General features: G+C 37.5%; 2 protein-coding genes across 4 annotated transcripts in view; one reads left to right on the forward strand and one right to left on the reverse strand.

The window, feature by feature from the left end:
• Positions 1-23261, reverse strand: part of CCDC146 (coiled-coil domain containing 146) — a 114616-nt gene that overhangs the window by 53658 nt on the left and 37697 nt on the right. The window lies entirely within an intron of this gene.
• On the forward strand, positions 16054-22355 carry FGL2 (fibrinogen like 2). The gene is made up of 2 exons (XM_046669846.1): positions 16054-16737; positions 18965-22355. The coding sequence occupies exons 1-2, from the start codon at positions 16122-16124 to the stop codon at positions 19669-19671; spliced, it is 1323 nt and encodes a 440-aa protein (XP_046525802.1). The 5' UTR covers positions 16054-16121; the 3' UTR covers positions 19672-22355.

The following is a 23261-nucleotide window of genomic DNA, read 5'->3' on the forward strand; positions in this document are numbered from 1 at the left end:
GTGGGAAGCAGATGTCCATGCGGGTCAGTCGTTCATCTCACCTCCTACATCACAGGCCAAGGCCCCTGGCCTAACCCGTCCTCATGGGCTGCTGTTGTCAATGAGGGTGAGCCCAGAGAGCACTGGGCTGCATCTCTGGGCCCAGCTGCCCTCTGTGCTGCTGAGCAGCTGTGGGCGTCCCCCTTTTGGGCCTCCTCTCGCGTGCTGACAGCACCCAGCTCTCAGCTGGCTGTCAGCCAGTGTCCCCCAGCTCTGGGCTGTGAGGCTTCAGGTAAGGGACGTAGCAGCTCCCCACAACAAAGGAACTTGGTACCTTGGGTCCCACCTTCATGTTTTGAAGATGCTTCTGCCCACAGTGCTCTTTCCAGTATTCATAAATAACAATTTGTTTAGCATGGAGGCAGCGGGTAGCCCGGGGTACCAGCCGTGCGTGGGCGGCCACAATGCCCTCCACTTCCCCTTCCAGCAGGCAGACTGGGATGGACAGGGAAGCCTTTCACTGCTAAGCGCAGAAATGTTCTCCACAAAAAGAACAAAACCGCCTATCTGCAGCTTGAACTTCCCCACTGATACCATAAAATGGAAACCTGGGGACAGAATATGGCGATGTTGGAGTTCCATTCTTGCTAATTCACTGGTGAGCGGGCTGTAAATCCTGGCAGAATATTTAGACAAGCAATCTAATTTTTGTTAAATTTGTTCCTTAGTATTTTATTCTCTTTGATTCTATCATAAATGGAATTGTTTTTGCAATTTCATTTTCAGATTGTTTATTGCTAGTGTATAGGAGCCGTTCAATTTTGTTCACTTAAATTATTATTAACCATGAAAACAGAGGCCAATCTCTTCCCATGTGTTCTACAAATGTTTCAGTTAGGGCAGAATATCTTGACTCTCTTGTTCACTTGACGCACCCTGAGCATCCAGAACACTGCCTGACACTAAGGTACTCAAAAATATTTAATGAACAAGGCCACTATATCTCACATTCCTCAGTTAGAGCGCTTATCTTGTTGTGTTGAAATCCTGCTCACATGGCTGTCCACTAGATGGGATGCTCTCTGAAGGCAGGGATCATTCTGGTGTCCCAAGAACCTGGCAGAGTACACGGCACACAGCAGGTGCTCAGCACATGTCTGAAGAGTCTATCAGTGTCTAGCGGAGTGGGGGCATGGTATGAAGGGTTGAGCATATCACAGAAGGAAATCTCAATGTATGGCTTTCCCTCTCCCCGTATACAATGAGAACTGGGCCAAAATTATCATCAAGGACATCACCAAAAGAACATAAAGAAGTCAGTCTAGAAGGAACACCAGCAGCCTGAAGGGTCTGTGTACATGTATATAAAGGTAAGAGGACATAAATTTGATATTGATTGTGGGAGATTTATGGATTGGTTGATGTTTGTGGAATACACACTCTCTATACAGGTTGGAACGGAATATTAAAAGCTTTTGAATTGAAAACTTATCAAACATTTTCTCCTGACAGCCTGGCACCCAGGGAAAGTCCTCAACTCAGCTTGATCTACCTTCAAGGACACATAACTCAGCCCATAGTTACTCAACATAAATAACTACAGTAGATGGGCAGGCCAAATTTAAGTAGAGAGATTCAAATCCATGAATAAAGCGGAAAAGTCCAATACCTGAATATTTGAATCCTGAGAAAAACTCCTTAGAGGGCAAGATAATAGAATTTTTAAAAATAACTAAAGGGGTATTATAAAGTGTTACAATTAAACCTAAAGTTAGATCCTCAGAACCTTTTAGTTTATGTACTAACATGAACCAATTTGTCACCTTATAAATTTTTCGAAATACTGTAATTGAAAGGTAACAGATGCATAGATATTATCCACGGCAATTATATAACAGATTATCCTGGAATTTCCTCAGAAAAGGGTGGAATATTCAGAAATTAAGAGAGTTTTCCAAGAAATCTGTTTTTTATGATATTCAGAGACATTGTTCTTTATCTTGTCTTAGTGTCGAAAAAAGCAGAGAAAACCATATAACATCACCAAGTATAATTTTAACTTTTTTCACTTGATACCAACTTTGATATCCAAAGTAAAGTAAAGAGAAATGAAAACAAATTTTTTTAAATAGATTCTAACAAACATTTCACCAAACACAGCTGTTTCTAGTTCATTAAGTCAACGATTACAAAATATTTTAATGTGCTTTCTGGCAAACATAAATAGCCTCATTTCATGGAAATGCCACATTTCCAGTTATTCCTGATAGGTTGTAACAGTTTGAGGATATGTAACCATTTCTACAGATTTCTGTATCAGGAAAAGAAGGTAAGATACTACCTAAATCTCTTTAAATATGTAAGATGGACCTTAATCCATGTCACAACAGTATATTTCATACTGGAGATTGCAAACTAGCAGCCAATAACATAAATATACTCTGCGGATATTTTTAGTATGCACAATTCTTTTAAATTAGGAAATTAGCTGGTAACATTGAAAAATTGGTAGATTTTGCCATAAAAAACTGGATTTTCAGCTTCTCTGGAAAAATTATTAGATTTGATGATGCTGGATTCATTTTCCAACATTACAACAATAAACTGGCAGTTAGTATAGACTGATTCTCAGAGGTACTAAGAGAGGCTGCATTATCCCTTCGACGTGTGCACAATGTGCTAAGCTCTAGGCTGCTTCACTCACTTATGTTACTTTTACAAACTTTGTACCGTTTGAGATTGGGACCGTGGCTTGTACTTATTTTATTATATGTAATAAATATATATTTAAAGGTAGAAAATATTCAATTGCTTGAGATAATGGCTCATTTATAAAACTCTTGCACAAATTTCTGGAATGTCGTATTCCTTGGGGTTGTGTCTGTCTCTCTCTTGTCTATCTCTGTACCTGCCTGAGCATAAGAGTATATCACTGTATCAGCTGAGGCTTAGAATTCAATGCTTTAAAATTTTTGAGATTTTTCTTACTATTTTTCCATTCTAGCTTCTGATAGTTTTATGAAAAAGTTAACTAAACATGAGTCTTATGCTTTTTTGACTAATTTAAATATTGAAAAATTATTTAAATTGAAATATTTTATTATTTGGATATTGAAATATATTTTCAATTCAATAAAACACACATCACGGAACAAAAAATAAGCTAAAAAGATTACGAAGACACTGTGAAAACAATGTGTCAGCTAAATTTTGTTGAGGCTGAAAAACGGGGAACGGTTAACATAAAGGACTTCCCTTATCTACAAACGCTATCCTTGCAGCTTATGATTCCTTTAGCTCTGTACTTTATGAATGTTGACAAAAAAGCAAATTGTAATTTGTAAGGGAAGTGCTGATAAACTCTGAACAGCTTGCCCCAGCAGTTATCATTTTAGTAGAGGTTTGAGCCAAATGGGAAGTTGGACATCCAGTGATGTGGTCAAGTGAGAAATGATTTACAGGAAGTCAAACACCAGCATAGTAGGGATTCTAAGCAGGGAGTTATTGGGACGAAAATAACTTATTAAGAAATAGCATAACTTATGACTTCTGGTAAGATGGAAGACTGGAAGTTCCACTAAGGCAGGACGCATGCTCATCTTTCCCAACTCTGCATCCCCAAGGTCTAGCCCATGTGCAACTCACAAATACTTGTTGAGTAAGTGAAAGAATGAGTACATGCGAGTGCTTAGCAAATAGCATTCATCCAATAAATATTTACTAAATAAATGAGTAATTCATGAAATAAATTTATTCAATAAATATTTACCAAATGAATGAATACATGAAAAGTACAAATTAATAATTCTTCTCATATCTTATTGAAAGTAATGCTTACTGTTTATTTATTTATTGAGAGACTGCTAAGTATTATGTTAGGTGCTTTGCGTATGTTATCTCATTTAGGCCTTACAATAACCCTATGAAATAAGTGTTACAATCCGAAATTTTTAAAAACGGAAAACAAAGCTCAAGACGGTTGAGAAACTTGGGCAAGGTCTCGAAGCTGGTGAGAAGCTTTGTAGGGATTTGACCACAATCCTGTTCTGTCACTCCTTTTTAAGTGAATTAGAGAAACTCAGAAATGAGTAGATAGTCTTGCTAATGGCATGAAGACACTGCGAAACACATTTAAACTGAAGGTAGTGCAGGTGGGCAGACATGAGAGACCATGTAAAGGTAGACGGTATCTGCAGAAGGACGCTGCATCAAACTGATGCTGTGAGGAGGGCAGGGGGTAGAAGACATATTAGCTAATTTCAAAATCACTTACAGTACGAAACCAAGAGACAATAGTCAAACTCATTACAAAAAAGAGGGAAAATGGCATTATATAATGATAGGAATATAAAAATAACTATTATAATGAAAGTGTAAACCTCCCAGAAGATAAACTATGAATAAAGAAAGACATATATAAATATAAAGGAAGGCTAAACCTTAAAATAGAGTTACACTATAAGAAGTGGGAGTGAACAGCATAGAGGGGTTAGGGATAGAAGCTAGAACTCCTTGAATATACTTTGTTTTGTAGATATGATCGAGAACAGTATAGTATCTTAATTATAAAGTTAAATTAAATTTAAAAGCAATTGCTAAAAATTGAAAACAAAATAAATCAATCGAACACAACTATGTATCAAGTTGGTGCATAAGTGCACAATAATAAAAAAGATTGTACAGGACAATTAGGAAAATATAACACTGACTGGATATCTGATGATATTAGGGAATTTTTGTCAGTTGGGGGAGTATGATAATGGCATTGTGGCTACATTTTAAGGAAGTTCTTGTCTTTTAGAGATATATAGTGAAATATTTATAAACAAAATGATTTGATATTAGGGATTTTCTTCACAAAAATCTGGACTTTCACGGTATAGGAAATGAGTGGGGCATGAATCAAGATTGGCCATAAATTGATCATTGCTGAAGCTAGGTTATGGGTACGTGGAGGTTCATTATATGATTTTATTTTTGTACAGGTTTGACATTTTTTGATATTTTTCATTAAAAGGTTGTACATTTCTTGATAATCAAAGTATCAGAATTTAGATATCCAAGTGAATGTTGACATAAAATATTTTAATGGCTATCAACCTAGTCCAATAATATAATATTGTTTCTATATATTTTACAATAATGACTACTATTATACTTAATCACCCGTATTGCCAGCCTTACCTTTAAACAAAAAAGAAAATATATGGGTTTTTTTGGTGAGGAAGATTAGCCCTGAGCTAATATCTGTTGCCAATCTTCCTCTTTTTGCTTGAGGAAGATTGTCCCTGTGCTAATATCTGTGCCAGTCTTCCTCTATTTTGTTATGTGGGACACTGCCACAGCACGGCTTGATGAGCAGAGTGTAGGTCCGCTCCTGTGACCCTAACCAGAGAACCCCAGGCCACCGAAGCAGAACGTGTAAATTTAACCACCACACCACTGGGCCGGTCCCAAGAAAATATTTTTTTAGAAAAGAAATTTTTAAAAAAATTGTCACATGCCTTCTAGAATGCAGCTCTGGGCGGGGTGGGGTACGAGATGTTTTAAAAAAAAATAATTGTTCTAAGAATTTATACTTTAAGCCAGACAACACACACAAGCATAAACAGAAAGACAAATGGGGAAAAATTTACAAAGACAGATTAATATATATTGGAGAAATTGTCTGAATCATTTTCATGCACAGCCAGGCATGTGGATAGCACATTTGGGAACTCCCAATTATTTTGAAAGACAGGAAGAAACTGTATTGCTTTCTAAAATCCCAGAAACATTGTACCAGGAAAGTTTTAATATGGGTAAACTATATTTTGGTAGCATTTTTCTACAGTCTAGCTACAGATTAAGGGTACTGTAGAGATCAATCTAGAATAGATGGTCTGGAAACGGAGACCTGAGCAGCCTTAGTCAGGCTTGGACAGGTCATTTAGTTTTTCCTAGACTTGTTCACACACCCGTATGAAAGGGCTGGTCTTGATAACATGTAATATCATTTCCTGAGGTTTTATGGCACCGTGAAGTTTGAAGTAGCTGTTTAATACTAAAGTGCCTTTAATAAACTCTAAGTGCTATTTATTCTAAATATTTTATCTTAACTACTGGAATACATATCTAGTACAATCAGCTTCTATCTGACAGTGTTATTTTGCTATTTTCTATAGTACTGGTGTTTTAAAATATGAAAACCTCAAGAAATTACAATGAATTAAATTGTTATGAAAGCAAATAGTTCCACAGCCAAACTCCTTTACACATTTGGGAATTGTTGGAAAACATGGATGTGTTGGCTAAAAATTCACACCGTTTGTAAAGTTAAGCTGTTTGGAACTTGTACGTCCTAAAAGTTTATTTAACTTTGTCGATGGGCAATACAATAATATAATCTGAAGCAACTATTAACATGACTGGCCACTGTCAAAATGATGAAGAAGGCATTCATCTTTGATGCCCTAATGCTCTGATTCCAACCATGTCCTCTAACTTTGTTCTCTCAATATCTATTCTGGGAAAAAAAATATCCTATAAAATTAGCTTTACATATGGACTTAATATCTTCATTAAACAACAGATTGTAGTCCAGCGCCCTGCATGATTCCATTTCTCTCCCTCCTTTTTCCTCAGCTCTCTTGTCTCTCTTTGTTTCTTTGTCATCTTTATCCCGCTGCCTTCATCTCTCTGGGCTCCACTTCATTCCTCTACACTGTATTTCTGTCTTCTATGTTTGGGTGGGAATTAGAGGGGAAAATTAGAGAAGATGGGCCACATAATAAGCATCAGATGTTAGCTATTCGTGGAGCATTGAGGAAGAGCAATGCAAACTTGGCCCAGATCTCCAAGTCTGGCCAGGCTCCTCATCCGGGGCTTGCCTTAGAAAGGAGAAATGTAAAATCCCCAAGTCCATATGCCTTTTAGCTGCTAAAAAGCAACTTCTTCTTCTCCCTCCTCATCCCCACTGCTTCACATTGCAGAAGCAAAGATTTAAAAAGGAGGAAAAAACAGGGAAAATAGCAAATGTAAAAAGCAAAAAATTTTAATATGTTTACCTGCCGTGTTTTTATACTTTCAGGGCTACAGCTATATCTTTATTTTGCAGAATCTATAATTAATTGAATAAACCCTACACTCATTAAATAGATTTTAGACCTGAGGAAGCTACACTTGCCATTTGTATGGAGTAAAGTTTTCTTTTAAAAGTCCCTTTTGTTCTAAACACTTCCTTTTTCTGCTTTGTAAGTGGGAGATTTTGCAGAGGTGGTAGTTAGGGAGGTGGGTAAACAGGCAAAGAAACAAGCCTAACAAAGGACAGAAACAGGAAGTTCTTCTCTACCCAGCCAGCATACATCCAAGGTAGCTATGGTTATTTACAGACACTGTGCAACCTTTGTGGTCTAACTTGGAAAAAGGGACATTTCAGGGTTAGCAGAAGGAGAGCCATTGCCATGGCATGGTGGGAGGGAAGTGAAGGGTCCGGGGAAGGCCTCAGAGCGCTCCCTAAACCCCACACAAAGGCCCCGCGCATCGCCTCTGCCCACGGCCAGCTCTGGCTCGAAACACGCTGCTCTGCAACTTTAAGCTCCACTAAGTGAGGAATGTGTCTTTTTTCGCCCTTGTCATCCCCAGGGTTGGCACGGAGCATGGTTCAGTAAATGCAAAATAAGTACTCATTGAGTGGATGAATAGCTAAAATGAAGTAGATCTTCATAATTTTCCATTGGAATTAATGATTTAATTAAAGGACAACCAGTACTTATGTTTACGTTTTGATGATGTGCTTTGCTGTTATACGCCTGCTAATTAATAACACAGAGTCATAAACTATCACACCTGAAAGGGACCTTAGCGATCTCTAATCTGACCTCCTCATATTACAGATGCGAAAACTAAGGCCTAGCTAAGAGGCAAGAAAGTGGAAGTTTCCTCACTAAGAACGCGGGGTCCACACCTAGTGTCCTATAGCTCTTTCCACTCTATCTGTCATGCTGTTTTTGAGATGATTGCAGTAATGAAGGGAGATTTATTTTAAATTTATATTTATATGTAACCGACACAACTTGTGTGTCTATTTTGTCATTGTTTGGTGCAACGACAATTGTTGCAGCTGGACTTTGTATCAATCGTCAAGACACATGCCGTATCATTCGTACATGTCAACATGATCAAAACAATTTTGTGTTAAATACACAAGCAGAGGAAAGCATTGATAAATAATGGTGGATACTTTAAAATAAACAAAATAAAAGCCAAGCAATCTCACATCTGCTGACAATGATGATGAAGTGGTTTCTTCTATCTTAAAAAGTTTTCACTGAAAATAACAGGAAATGACTCAAATCATAGATATTATCAAACTAGAAGCAGAAAAAGAAATAAACGAAATAAGATAATGCTATACCTCTGAGCGCTATACTTTAAATCATGTTTTAAAATATTCCCTTAGAAGAACTTGGATAACAAGCTGTTAGTGTGTTTTAATGTTTATTATTAAAACTACATTGGTTCCATTGCATAAATTTTCTTTAGTTACTAGCACAGTGGAAATCACCTTTAAATTAACTTTTATTGAGAGTTCACATGCTGATATATATATTTCATAAGATAAACTTAGTTTTTAAAAATGAGTTTCAAAGAGAGCAAGGACAGGCATTTATAAGACATGCATTTAGCATGAAATGATTCCATTAGTATGGAATTAGTTCAATATTTTCACTTTTCCATAATAATTTAATTGTTTAAGAAGCACGTTATGCTTATAAATGAACTAAAATATTAAAATAAATTCTTAAGCTAAATTTTATAATTCAATTTATATTTACATAGATTTTATAACATGACATATAACATTATATAACATATAATGAATATACACATAATATGTCATATATCATATAAATTCATATTTATATATTATTTTAAAATGCCAAATAAAGACAGATAAAACAAACAATACCCCAAGAATGCCAGTGATAAAATAGGTAACACCAAATGAACCAGGGCCGGCCTGGTGGCACAGCGGTTAAGTGCACACATTCTGCTTCCCGGTGACCCTGGGGTTCACTGGTTCAGATCCCAGGTGCGGACATGGCACCGCTTGGCAAAAGCCATGCTGTGGTAGGCGTCCCACATATAAAGTGGAGGAAGATGGGCACGGATGTTAGCTCAGGGCCAGTCTTCCTCAGCAAAAAGAGGAGGATTGGCAGTAGTTAGCTCAGGGCTAATCTTCCTTAAAAAAAAAAAAAACCACCAAATGAACCATCTCAACTTAGAGCAAATGTATAGACATTTCCAAGAATTTAAAGCTATAGATTTTTCTAACAGTCTACAGTCAATCCTCATTATTCATGAATGCTGTATTTGCAAGTTCGCCTCCTCGTTAAGATTTGTTTGTAACCCCAAGATAACACTGGTAGGCTTTTGGGATCATCTGTAGACATGCGCAGGGTGTCAAAACATTGGAGTTGCCCAACACTCATTTTCCCAGCTGGACTCACAGGAAGGCAGCATTCTGCTGTCTTGTTCTGGCTCTCAAACTGTAAACAAGGGTCCTTTTTGTGGTTTAAGTGCCACGTTTTTCACATTTTTGCGCTTTCTGTTGGGGATTTCACTGTTTAAAATGGCCCCTGAGCTTAGCGCTGAAGTACTGGCTAGCGTTCTTAAGTACAAGAAGGGTGTGATGTGCCTCACGGAGAAAATATGCGTTAGATACGCTTCCTTCGGGCACGCATCATAGTTCTGTTGGTCATGTCATGAGTTCCACGGTAATGAACCAACAATTCATATAAAATAAGACATCTTTAAACAGAAACACATTTAAAACAAGGTTGGGTACTGATCAGTTGACAAAAATATTATGACCAGAGGCTTGCAGAAACCTAACTTGGGATGTCCTTTAAGAGCAATGGTTCAGTATTTGCTAATTCAGTATTTGTGATGGCTTCACAGAACACAGTTACCAGAAATAACGAGAAACAAAAGAGAAGATGCAGAAAACCACAATTTGATTTTCCTGATTTCTTTACTAAGATCTTATTGTTTGTTTTGTTTCAGGTATATAAAAGAAAACTTAAGATCAATCTCCAATGAAGAAATAAAAATAAATACATTTTGTTTCCTCAACTTTGGTTATATGAAGCTTTCTAAGTCTCTGAAAATCAGAGAGATGACAGCAAAATCAGATGGCATCCACACCCCATGGGTCCCTCGGATCCTCCATGATTCCTGGCTTGGTGTGGGGTATATATTAAAAACAGATTTTGTTGATAGATATTGACTAATGGATGTTCCAAGACTCCCATGGAATAATCCAGTTTCATAAAACTCTAACCCAAGAAGCCCTGGATACTCCACTGAAGACCTGGGCCATTAGCACATCAGATGACTATATGTTCTATAGTCTTATAAAGAGCGGACCTTCGGATGTTTCTGCCCTATACTCCTGTTGAACCAGATCCCTTAAGGATTCACATAATGGATCTTTCATGGTAAGTCCATACTGGAGAGATTTCTAGTCTGAATCTCTTCATCTGTGCTAGAGTGAGGGACTTGCAAGACAAACCAAAGAACCTACCAACTCTTATTCTAGCTTTAACCGAAATCAGGCAATTCTTGATCTCTCTATGGGTTGCTGAAATTAGGATTTTGCTTAAAGCTCTTTATATGAAATTCATAATGAACAAGGACTAAGACCCCTAAGGAATATGAAAATAAACATTATTTTCTGTTGACATTTCAAATCAAGTAGTTTAAAAAGTGAATTTTTAGATTTTTTTATCACAAAAACATGCATTCCCTAAAGAATAATCAAAGGGTCTTGAATTTTAGAAATCAGCAACTACAAATGTGTTAAATTGATACATGTACTATCAAAGAAAGGATCTCAATACTATAAATAATGATTGTCATTAAGTTTACTTACTTCCTCTGGTACGAAACATAAAGTGTCTCCTTAAAGAAAAATTTATTAGAGGAAATTAAAATTTACTTTTGGAATCTCATCTAAATACAGTAAATGCAGATCCTCCCTTGAACATACTTGATATAAAAAAAATAAGTCTGAATATGTTGTGAATATGGACTGATGAAAGTTATTTTCATACATGGCTTATAGAAACAAATCTTGCTACTTTAAAATTCCACCACATATTGGTGTGAAATAATTTGTTTAGATCTGAAAACAAATCTGTGAGAGGGCATAACGTGTCAGTTCTGGGTTGAGGGCAGACTGGGTGTAGAAGGGAAGATTCTGACACCGCCATGAGGAAGCAGTGGATGATACTAGGAGTCAAGGCACGCTGGGCATGAGAAAATCCAGAACGGCTTTCCAGCAAGAGGGAGGAGGCAAAAGGTCAAGGTCAGAGGGTAGAAATTCCATAGGAGTTAAGGACAAGAAGTCAGCTCTTCATATGTTTGCTTATCAGACAGCTGCCTCCTTGAAACTCTCTCTCCTGGTCTCAATCATGACACCTCACTCTTCTGGTTCTCATCCTATTTCTTTGACCATCCTTTTGGTTCCCATGGTTTCAAATTGATATCCATATCTATTCTGTGCTGATTTTCATACCTAGATGTCCAACTGTTTACTAGATATTTCTAGTAATTTCATTAATAGATTAAATTCTCTGAAATGCTTAGCTGATTATATTATTATTCTCCTACTCAAAAGACGTCAGTGGCTCCCCACTGATCTAAGCAGTAATTACGCACCAGGCTCTCCACAACAGGGTACCGATACACCTTGCTAGGATTATCTGTCCCCTACGTGGCAGTGTGGAGTAGGAGGAAACACATGAGCTTTGGCGTCAGATCCAGGTTCGAATTCCAATTCTGTCTCTTAAAAACTGTAAAACCACAGGCAAGTCACTTACTACCTCAGGCCCTTTCTTTGCTCATCTGAAGTGCAGGTAGTACTTGTAGGGATGGGAGGATGTAGTGATAGTATTTGTGAAAGGCTCTTGCACAATTATAGCTCAACACCTCCTGGCCCTGTGAGTTATAAGCTCATTAGGCAGGTTGAGCCTCTTCCATGTGGTCGTCACAGTGTCCGCCTAAAGTAAGTGACCAATGGTTTTTAAATTGAGAACCCAGAGGATCACCTATCAGTGTCAATTAAAATTGATTGGTAAAGCAGTTCTTTGTCTTTATTGGGGGAATTTTTATGGATCCTGAAGGGACAGGAGCCAGTTGCCATAGCACATCCAAGCTTTTTAGGTGCAACTATGCCATTGGCCCTTGGCTAAGTGGGGCATGCAGGGCCCAAGAATCACAGCAATGATTGGAAAGCAAATCCCTGATTCAAACAGATGAAACAAAAGCCCAGTGCAAGAGTCGGAAAGCTACACCTTTGTTAGATTTAGGAACTTTTAAAAATGTTTATGATTTACTTGAAAGTCCCTAATGAAGAAAATACAAGGGGCTAGCCCTGTGGCATAGTAGTTAAGTTCACTGTGCTCCACTTCAGAAGCCAGGGTTCTCGGGCCTGGATCCTGGGCACAGACCTGCACCACTTGTCAGCAGCCACGCTGTGGCGGCGACCCACATATAAACTGGAGGAGGCTTAGCACAGGTGTTAGCTCAGGCCTAATCTTCCTCAGCAAAAAAAAGAAAATACAAGGTCCTCGATATCCCTTCCTAAGAAGGCCATAGCAGGCATCTTCCTATGTTCTAGCATAGCACTCAGTGTACATAAGATCCTTAATAAATACTTGACTGGTTAAATACATGGATTTATACGCCAGCCAGTCAAGGGCATTTAATAAGGTACCCTAAACCAAACATTATTCCTATATATTTCTATTTTATAAAATCTTTGTATATATTACCTATATTCTCTTTCTTTCAAAATATTTCTTTTATATGTTTCTACTTTATAAAACATTTGCATATATTATTTATATTATCATTCTCTTTCTTTTTAAAATTATCTTATCATTCACTTATTTCTCTCCTCACAACAGGGGAGTGCCACAGCTTGAAAGCAGGTGAAGAGAAAGAAATGAAATTATGAGATTAAATAGATACTTTTAGTCCAAAAGCTAAAAATTTTTGTCTAAAACTGGTTTGGATACATTGAATGGAATGAAGACAAAAACAAGCAATATTTTAAAAAGCTAGAAGATGACAGAGGAAAATGAGGCATAAGGTGTGTAGAACACGTTTGACAAACTTCTTTGGAAAGAATGTTACATTTATACACTGCATTTTTTCCCTCAAACACTCCACTCTAAGTTGTTCTAACTACCATTCTTGTATGAGGGAAGAACAGCCAAACTCCTCCTTCACATTTACAGGAACCGAGGCTCAGGAAAATTACTGATCTACATGTCCCATAAGACGTGGATGCAGCGGTGGAATCCAGGTCTCCCGAGGATTCAGGGGTAAGTACAGTTGTGGAAGCGTGAAGTGAGGCTGACACGCGTAGAGAACGTGGATAGGGTAGCTCAGCTGGAATGAAGGGGCTATACAGAAAAGTCATAGGAAATCAGGTTAAAGAAGGAAATAGGAGATAGACTACCTTAAGCACCTTAGGTCATACAAAAAAGAATTTGGATTTTTATTCATGAAGTCATTTTGAAATTATTTCTACAGCAATAAAATCCTTTTTTAAATAAGAAATCTTATATGAGATGCCAATATGCAAAACAAATTAAAAAGAGGTGGTTTCTCCAGTTGAAGATGTTTCCCTTTCCCGCCCTCAGCCTCTGAGGAGAAAAGTTTGAAAACTGTGAAAAACATTTGAAACCAAGAAAAGTGTGAAAAGACATGAGTGCTGACATGTTTTGGCAAGGCTGTGATATACCAAGTGGCACTGGGACCGGGGGCAGGGACCCCCTGTGGAGGCAGAAAGCACAGAGGTGGGGCTATCAGGGCTGCCAGGGGGAAGGGAAGCCAAAGATGCTGCAGACAGGAGAAGAATCAAAACAGAGCCAGGAAGATATTTGCAAACCATGTATCTGATGAGAGGTTAATATCCAAAATATATAAAGAACTCCTACAACTCAACAACAAAAAAAACACACACAACCCAATTAAAAAATGGGCAAAGGATCTGAATAGACATTTTTCCAGAGAAAATATACAGATGGCCAACAGGCATATGAAAAGATGTTCAACATCACTAATAATTAGGGAAACGCAAATCAAAACTACAATGAGACATCACCTCACATCCATCAGAATGGCTATTACTATAAAGACAAGAAACAACAAGTGTTGGAGAGGATGTGGGGAAAAGGGAACCCTCATACACCACTGGTGGGAATGTAAACTGGTGCAGCCACTACGGAAAACAGTATGGAGATTTCTCAAAAAGTTAAGAATAGAACTACCATATGATCTAGCTGTTCCGCTTCTACGTATTTATCCAAAGAACACAAAAACACTAATTTGAAAAGATATCTGCACCTCTATGTTCATTGCAGCATTATTCACAATAGCCAAGGCCTGGAAACAACCTAAGTGTCCGTTCATGGATGAATGGATAAAGAAGATGTGGTATATATTTACAAGGAAATACTACTCAGCCATAAAAAAAGATGAAATATTGCCGTTTGCAACAACATGGATGGACTTTGAGGGTATTATGCAAAGTGAAATAAGTCAGATGGAGAGTACGATTTCACTCATATGTGGAAGATAAGCAACATCAACAATAACAAACACATAGATAGAGAGGTTAGATAGGTGGTTACCAGAGGGGAAGGGGGAGAGGGGAGGGCAAAGGGGTAAAAGGGCACATGTGTACAGTGACAGATGGCAACTAGACTTTGGGTGGTGAACACGATGTGGTCTACACAGAAATCAAACTATAATGATGCACACTTGAAATTTACATGATGTTATAAACCAATGTCACCTCAATAAAAAATTAATTAAAAAAAATACTGGGGAGAGGAGGAGTACAGTCATGAGTTGCTTAACAACGGGGATCTAGTCTGAGAAGTGCATCACTAGGCAATTTTGTTGTGTGAACATCATAGAGTGCACTTACACAAACCCAGATGGTATAGCCTACTACACACCCACATGGTACCATCTTACGGGGCCACCGTCGTATATATGTTGACCGAAGCATCATTGTGCAGTGCATGACTGTATAAAAACCTAGACAGATCTTCACACAAATTGCTCAGCACGGGTCTTTAAGGACCCATTCCACTTTTAAGGAACTAAAACTGGAGATTGTCAATAATGCATTTCAGAGTACGGTTTGTGGAAGAAAGATAATCAGAATTCTAACCGTCCAGATCACAGAAATGGGTAGCGCCTTGCCTCCTGGTCCTCCATATAGTAAAATATTGGCAAATGAATGTGCATTTTAAATTTAAAAAGGAAAGGACAGAGCCCGGGATAGCTCAAAGCTTCACACTTGGGCAGCTGTGGAAGATGACAACACAATCACAAAAACGGAGAAGGGCAAAGGAGGAGCTTGCTGGTTTTGATGAAAGACGATGATGTCCTTTTAGATGTGTCTTAATCATTTAGACATTCCCACTACACTGTGCTGTGGCCAAAGGTATAGAAAGCAGCTCTTTTTTCTCTACCATTTTTCTTCCTTTTTTCAAATAGATGAAACAAAAGTCCGTTGCACGGGTCAGAAAGCTCCAGTTTGTTATATTTAAAATGTTATTAAGTGCTTAAGATTTCACCTGAAAAGTCCCACGTGAAGAAACTACAGCATCCTCAAAGCCCATTCTGAGAAGGAAAAAGGACAATTTTCATTTTTGTAACATTTCTCTTCTTCAGACAGTCTGGACACCTAGCACATTAATTTTTATCTTTAAAAACTAATTTTTCTAGTGGAGTTAACTACAATCAAATGATTTACTTCAAGCGTCGTTATCTTGAAATCCAAGATTTTTCTTGTGCATTATAAAATAAACGATCAAAGTGAAATGGTTGAATATGTGCCTCCGACCAACCATAGTAATTCCTGTGCATACTATTCTGATTGAGGATAAAGAACAGTTTTTGGCCAACTGGGTTTGAAGAGGACAATCTCCTCTTCCTCTGCATTTCTGAAACTGGTGATGCAAGCGCTCCCGCCCTTTTCTGAGAACACACAGCTGACTCAGGCAGGCAGCTGCCACTATGAAGACAGCTCCAGCCCTGCACACTTCCCTGCCCGGGCGAGTGCCACCGCGAAGATGAAGCTGGCAAACTGGTGCTGGCTCAGCTCAGCTGTCCTTGCTGCTTACGGTTTTTTGGTCGCAGCACACAGCGAAACAGAGGAAATTAAAGATGAAACAGCCAAGGACGCCTGCCCAGTGAGACTAGAAAGCAGAGGGAAATGCGAGGAGGGAGGTGAATGTCCCTGGCAGGTGAACCTGCCCCCACTGACTATTCAGCTCCCGAAGCAGTTTGGCAGGATCGAGGAGGTGTTCAAAGAAGTCCAGAACCTCAAGGAAATCGTAAATAGCCTGAAGAAATCTTGCCAAGACTGCAAACTACAGGCTGACGACAACCGAGACCCGGGCAGAAACGGACTGCTGTTACCCGGCACAGAAGCCCAGGGAGAGGCTGGGGACAACAGAGTGAGAGAACTAGAGAGCGAGGTAAACAGGCTGTCCTCTGACCTAAAGCACGCAAAGGAGGAGATCGACGGGCTCCAGGGCCGCCTGGAGAAGCTGAATCTCGTAAACATGAACAACATAGAAAATTATGTTGATAGAAAAGTGGCCAATCTAACATTTGTTGTCAACAGCTTGGATGGCAAATGTTCCTCTAAGTGTCCCAATCAAGAACAAATACAATCACGTCCAGGTATGTACAATAATGTTTTCTTATCATTTGTTCATGAATGTTATATAGCTAGACAATATCTATAAACAACCTGAGAAATAAGCTAAATAAATGACGGAGTAAATAAGTTAAGGCTTTTATGCAAAGTAGTACAGGAAAAACTAGTATCTTTGCAAATGTGACCACAGAAATGATGTAGGACCTAATTACAAAAATCATAATTAGTACTATCCATTACACTATCCATTACAAAGCACTTTCAATTTCTGAGATCTTATTTGCTGATGCCAGAGCTACAAATAACAGAAGTAGACAGAGAATTTCTTAATGTTTTGGTACATTTAACTTCTCTCTTCACTGAAGGATTTGAAAACAATAGAGATAAGGCACTGTTTGTGACTGTGCTCTGATCATTGAAAATCAGTTTCTTGTGGTTGGCTGACAGCTCTTCTCACGTGGCCACAGAGACCTTTGGAACATTTTACTAGTAATCTGCAGTTCATAATCCCAAACATCTAGTGAAAATGAGAGATTTATAAATGGAATAAAAGCAGCTACATGGCTTCATGTGCATGCAAAACTTTTTGCTTTGAGACCTAGTGGCACAAAAACATTTTAAGGGGAGTTTTGGCATGCCTCTAAGGGAAAGAATACATTCTTACTTTTTTCTCTCTTTTACCTTAAACTAAAATTCAAGCAGATAAAAATAGAACCCATCCAGGATTATTTGAATTAACTTTAATACATATATGTTAAAGACCACAAACCTTACTGCCGACTCTGTCCCAGATTGCTAGCTGTGGCACTGGTTCCCCCAAACCCTGGCTTTCCAGGTGAGCTCCTAGGACCACTGCCGCTGAGGGTCTTCCTGCACTTTGGAAAGCCATCTCTGCTTTAGGACCTCCACTCACCACGAGTGTAAGTGAAGGGACATGGTGCCTGGGGCAGAGATCACTTTCCTTTGCAACAAGCACCTCATGCATGCTCCATCCCCAGGGAACCTGCCAGCGCAGGTAGGTGGGGGTTTGAAGGACCACTGCTGCTAATACTCTCGGCAGCTTGTATCTCAATGTACCCTGCCCATTGCTAGGCAGAGGTTCATGTCTTAGGTGACTTCCCTGGGCGCACGTTAGAGTTGATGCTGCATGGCAACTTGTAACGACAAGAACAAGATCCTATTGTCTATTTTTCTACTAAAAGTTTTGGGGAAAGTATCTGAATGTTTTGAGTTCTAAATACACATGAATAGATTTTCTTGTGCCTCAGAGTAGCTTACATTAAACTTATCTGGCACAAATTTTTAAGAAAATTATCTGGGAGTAAATATCTGTGTTTGATTCCTATAGAAACATCTTAACTGATTATTACATTTATCCTGAACATCATCCCCTGTCATTTCTTTCTGGAAACCAAACATGTAAAACACTGACTAAATACTTTCCTGGATAATAAATTCAGAATAAGAATATTGGTGTATTTCTGAAAAAAAATTGTTTTTACTTGAGCTTCTTTATTTCGTTGTCAGCAAGTAAAATAAACGCGAATGAATGATTGATGCTGTATATTAGAATTTCAATGCATCACTTGGAACGTGTCCTGTGTAATGTTCTGACAGTGGAGGCCACCTGCCCCTTTAGGTGAGAGGAAGTGGAAGCCTGTGCTCCCTCTGTGTGCACGGAATGCAGGCCCAGGAGGGTGGGGACCATCTGACTTTCGGAATCAAGGAATGCAGTAGTTACAAGAACAAGCTTTGCAGCCAGCCAGATCTGAGTTTGTGTCCTGGCTCTGCCTCTTAATGTTTTTGTGAACTTGACCAGGTCACTGATCCTCTTTGAGCCTAAATATTCTCCCCTTGCAGATTGGCAATAATACCTACATCATAAGGTTCACGTGCAGAGTAAGCGTGAAAATGTCACCAAGCCTTTGGCAGAATGTCTAGAACATATGGGTAGCCCTCACTAAATATTACTAAATAACTAAAACTATTACTTTTATTTCTTGTGGTTGTTTGTTGTCAATATTATTACTAACCAAGAGTGTGTTGGCGAGACTTGTCTGCTTTATGACACCAGGTTCTTGTTTTGAGGCCTTAAAAGCATTTGCTAAGCAGGTTCAAGTAAGTTTAGCAGAGCAGGGGTTCATTATTACTGTTGATTAAATTATTTCTGCTTTTGTACATGTAAAGAATTCTTCAGATGCATTGTTTTTATTAACGAAATCCAATGCCTTTCTTTTCTTCCCCCTTCAGTTCAACATCTAATATATAAAGATTGCTCTGACTACTACACAATAGGCAAAAGAAGCAGTGAGACCTACAGAGTTACACCTGATCCCAAAAACAGTAGCTTCGAAGTTTACTGTGACATGGAGACCATGGGGGGAGGCTGGACAGTGCTGCAGGCACGTCTCGATGGAAGCACCAACTTCACCAGGACATGGCGGGACTACAAAGTAGGCTTCGGAAACCTCAGAAGGGAATTTTGGCTGGGGAACGATAAAATTCATCTTCTGACCAAGAGTAAGGAAATGATTCTAAGAATAGATCTTGAAGACTTTAATGGGGTCAAACTCTATGCCTTGTATGATCAGTTTTATGTGGCCAATGAGTTTCTCAAATACCGCTTACACATTGGTAATTATAACGGCACAGCTGGAGACGCCTTACGTTTCAGTAAACATTACAACCATGATCTGAAGTTTTTCACCACCCCAGACAGAGACAATGATCGATATCCCTCTGGGAACTGTGGGCTTTACTACAGTTCGGGCTGGTGGTTTGATGCATGTCTTTCTGCAAACTTAAATGGCAAGTATTATCACCAAAAATACAGAGGTGTCCGCAATGGGATTTTCTGGGGCACCTGGCCTGGTATAAGCGAAGCTCACCCTGGGGGCTACAAGTCCTCTTTCAAAGAGGCCAAAATGATGATTAGACCCAAACACTTCAAGCCATAAATCATTAATGCTCATTCCTCTGAGTCTTCATATCTAACAGGGCAATTAATTCCTTCAGCACTTCAGAGTATGTGTCATACTCTTTTCCATAGCTAAAAACTTATCTCTGAGCAGTGGGTTCTTATACTACTCAGCATTTGAAATAAAGCTGAGAAATATACATTTTTAAGGAGTCTTTTCTTGCTGTTATACTGTTATCCAAATTATACTTGCAAGCAATTGAGAATATTGAGAATTGCACATTAGACTTATAATTCTCTTAATTTCCACGAATTGAAAAGTTTTCTATTATTTGTATTACTCACTATGATTAAAAAATAATTGTTTATTCAGCAGACTAGATTTTACATAAGTAATCTGTATTTTGGCTGTGACTTAAACACATCTGAAGATATATCACTCTTTTTAGGCTATAAACACTTATTTGGGTATTTGCTTGTCTCTAAATACCCTAATCCTCATTCTGAGATAAACTTACTCAATTTATGGCATTTATTTTGGGTCAGGAAAGCCTACAGCATTTTAGTTCCCAGTCAAAGGGCAATACATATAATTAAACCTGTCTATGTACTAGTCATGAAATGTAAAATATTTGTCATGTAAAAGATTTTAAAATGTGGTAGCATAATGTCACTCCTAAAAGCATTCAGAAAATTAATTTAACCTTAGAGACCATGGTTTAAAGGTAATTTGTTCACAGTTTATATAACTCTTTAGATGTTTGATGGTGAAAACTGTTTTAACACAAAAATTATCTTCCTCTGCTCTGTCTGCACACTAGTTCTTAATTCAAGGTTGCTCACTACTGCGTTACATTGCTGGTAGGCTTTCTGCTGGAGAGGCAGGTGTGGGTGGAGAATTCAGCATTTATTCATAGGCTATAACACTCTGAAGGCTGATTTTATATCCAAAGCAATAATATCATGAAGTGATTCACTTCATAGAAAGCTAAGTTTTATAGGACAATAGATAGATCTACTAATAAAAAACATGTGGATTTTGAAAATACATAGAACAGTAGTTGAAACATTATATATTTCAACCCTAACTGGTGTATTGCTTATTTTACTATCAGAAGATTCAAATACAGGTGTTTATTTTTTTACCAAACAAAAGTATCTGGAACTTTTATAATTCATTAATTAATTCTGGAATGCAAGTATATTAAAAAGATTATAAAAAATAATGTGTAAAATTTCATCACTGTAAAAAGGGATCATTTCAGAGAGAATAGTATTCTACTGCATGTTTAAAAAAATGCTCTAGAATAATTTGAAATAATACACCATACTGTGTGTGAGTCATAGAAAGGCATTAAATTTTTAACTTCTAGTGTCTTTTTCTAACACAGTAACCAAGTTTTCAAAATATATTCACAAAGATGTCTTTACTTATTATTTGAAAATGATTAAGGAGGATAGTTGCTTTAAGTAACAAGTTAATTTTTCAAATATTACCCTTATAGAAAATTTTAATCAAAAAGAAGCAGGACATTCTTTTAAAAATATATAACATACAAAGCTTTCAGGTAAACATGATGAAAATTAAGTTATTATGAATACTATTAAAATGTTAAAGCAAGAGAAATGCAAATAGAATTAAGTAATAACCAAAATGTAAAATATCATTGTAGATGTCAAACGCTACGTATCTACTCAATAAGATACCAAACATAAATGTTGTAACTGATTTACTCTTTATTTCTCTCTCTTTTCTTTTTTTTAAAAAAAGACTAAGAAGATTTTGATATATACAACATATTTATTTCAGATAAGGGCATTTTCATTTATTATATATAATTATTAATATATGTATAAATTTAAGTAAATCTCTGTAATCAAAAATGGACTCATCAAAAAATATAGTTCTAAAGAAAAATAGCTCACATAAAAAGTGTCCACTGATTTAATGGGAACCATGAGTCATTTCAGGAGAATTTGGCAAATAATTCATTAATCCATGAAAAAACTCAAAAGCTTGTCCTTTTATCTTTCCACCTTATTTCAAAAGATAAAAATTTTATTCTCCATTATACTTTTAAGGAACTTTTCTAATTAAAAATTCTGTCACATAGCAATTCCTTTTTAGAATCATCTCATGTTACTTAAATATATTTTAGGTTTTGATAATCTTTAACAAGTTGATGGAAATGAATTATATCTGAGTCTTTTGCTTTCACATAACTATTCACTAATATGTGTTAATGTTCATAAATGTGGATTGACTATTAACAATATATTATTTTAGAGTCTTGTCTTCGTTCCATATTAATGGCTAATATTTGTTATTTTAACTAAGAATTTATTTCTGAGCCTTATCATTCTTGGAAAATATTGACTAAAATTCAGTCCTTAGAAATTCCAAGTGGACCTGATTCTCTCATTGCTGAGAAAAACAATCAGCTTTTTCTGATAAGCAGTAATGCTCCAAATGAATTAATGACATTTTCGTCCAATACATAAAGAGCTTAAATATACAAAGCATAAAAGATACCCTAGTAACAAAATTTGCTGGTCCTTATTTTTGCATGGCTACCCAAGGAAAGATTTTAAAGGTAAAAGTGATGGGTAATATGATCATGATAAGCTCTTGTTAGAATTCTTATTTTCATTTATGTATAAATAGATTTATGTTCCATGTCTTTTAAAAACCGTGTAAAATAAAAGATTTAATCTTCACATTTACTTACTTCTTCAATGTGGAAACATTAAATATTATTGTTTATAAAATAATAATTATATATTTCCTCTTGTATGAAAAGTTGCATAATGTTTACCTAATCTAGACAATATCTTTGAAGACTTCGATGAGTACTATTTCATCAACAGGAAGACAGGCAAATACAGGAACTCCATTATCTTATTTCCCTCTACAATACTGTTGAAACATTTGAAATGCAAAAGTTTCAGTTTCATTTTGCAGCATTCAACTCCATCTCCTCTTTCTCTCTCGTTAATGTTGCTGCTCTGGTTCGGCCCTCATCAGCTCCTTAGGATAACGCAAACGCTTCCTAATAGCAGCCTGTGCCTCTGGTTTCAGTCTATTCCAATCCATCTTCCATGTCACTGCCAGAGGGATTATTCAAAAACATAATTCTGATCATGTTATTGTCCTGCCTAAAACCTTTCACAACTCCTCATTTCCATAAGGACAAGCTCCTGCATGAACTGGTTTCTGCCGACCCTTTCAGCATCCTTTTCCGCCACTACTCACACTCCTGCCATACTGAATGCCTTGTCATTCTCCAACAAACCATGTTCTCTCTATTTTCATTACTTTGTATACACTGTTTCCTTGGCCTAGATAGAATGCCATCCCCAACTCCTGCTGGGTTTTGTCTTATCACCCATGATAAGAGCAGGGAGTCGAGACAGATTTGCTAGGTTTGAATTTCAGCTCCACCATCACAAGCTGTGTAATCATGGGCAAGTCGCTTAATCTTACTGTTCATTGGTTCCTTCAGTTATAAAATAGGGATAACAATAGAATTTGCCTGATAGAGCTATTGAGGGGATTAAATGAGATAACACGTAAAGTACCTGGAACAAACATAGGCATTATTAGTAGTAGCCTCCTCCCCCTCCCCCTCC

Source organism: Equus quagga, chromosome 8 (assembly GCF_021613505.1).
Source record: "Equus quagga isolate Etosha38 chromosome 8, UCLA_HA_Equagga_1.0, whole genome shotgun sequence".
Classification (NCBI taxonomy): Eukaryota; Metazoa; Chordata; class Mammalia; order Perissodactyla; family Equidae; genus Equus; species Equus quagga.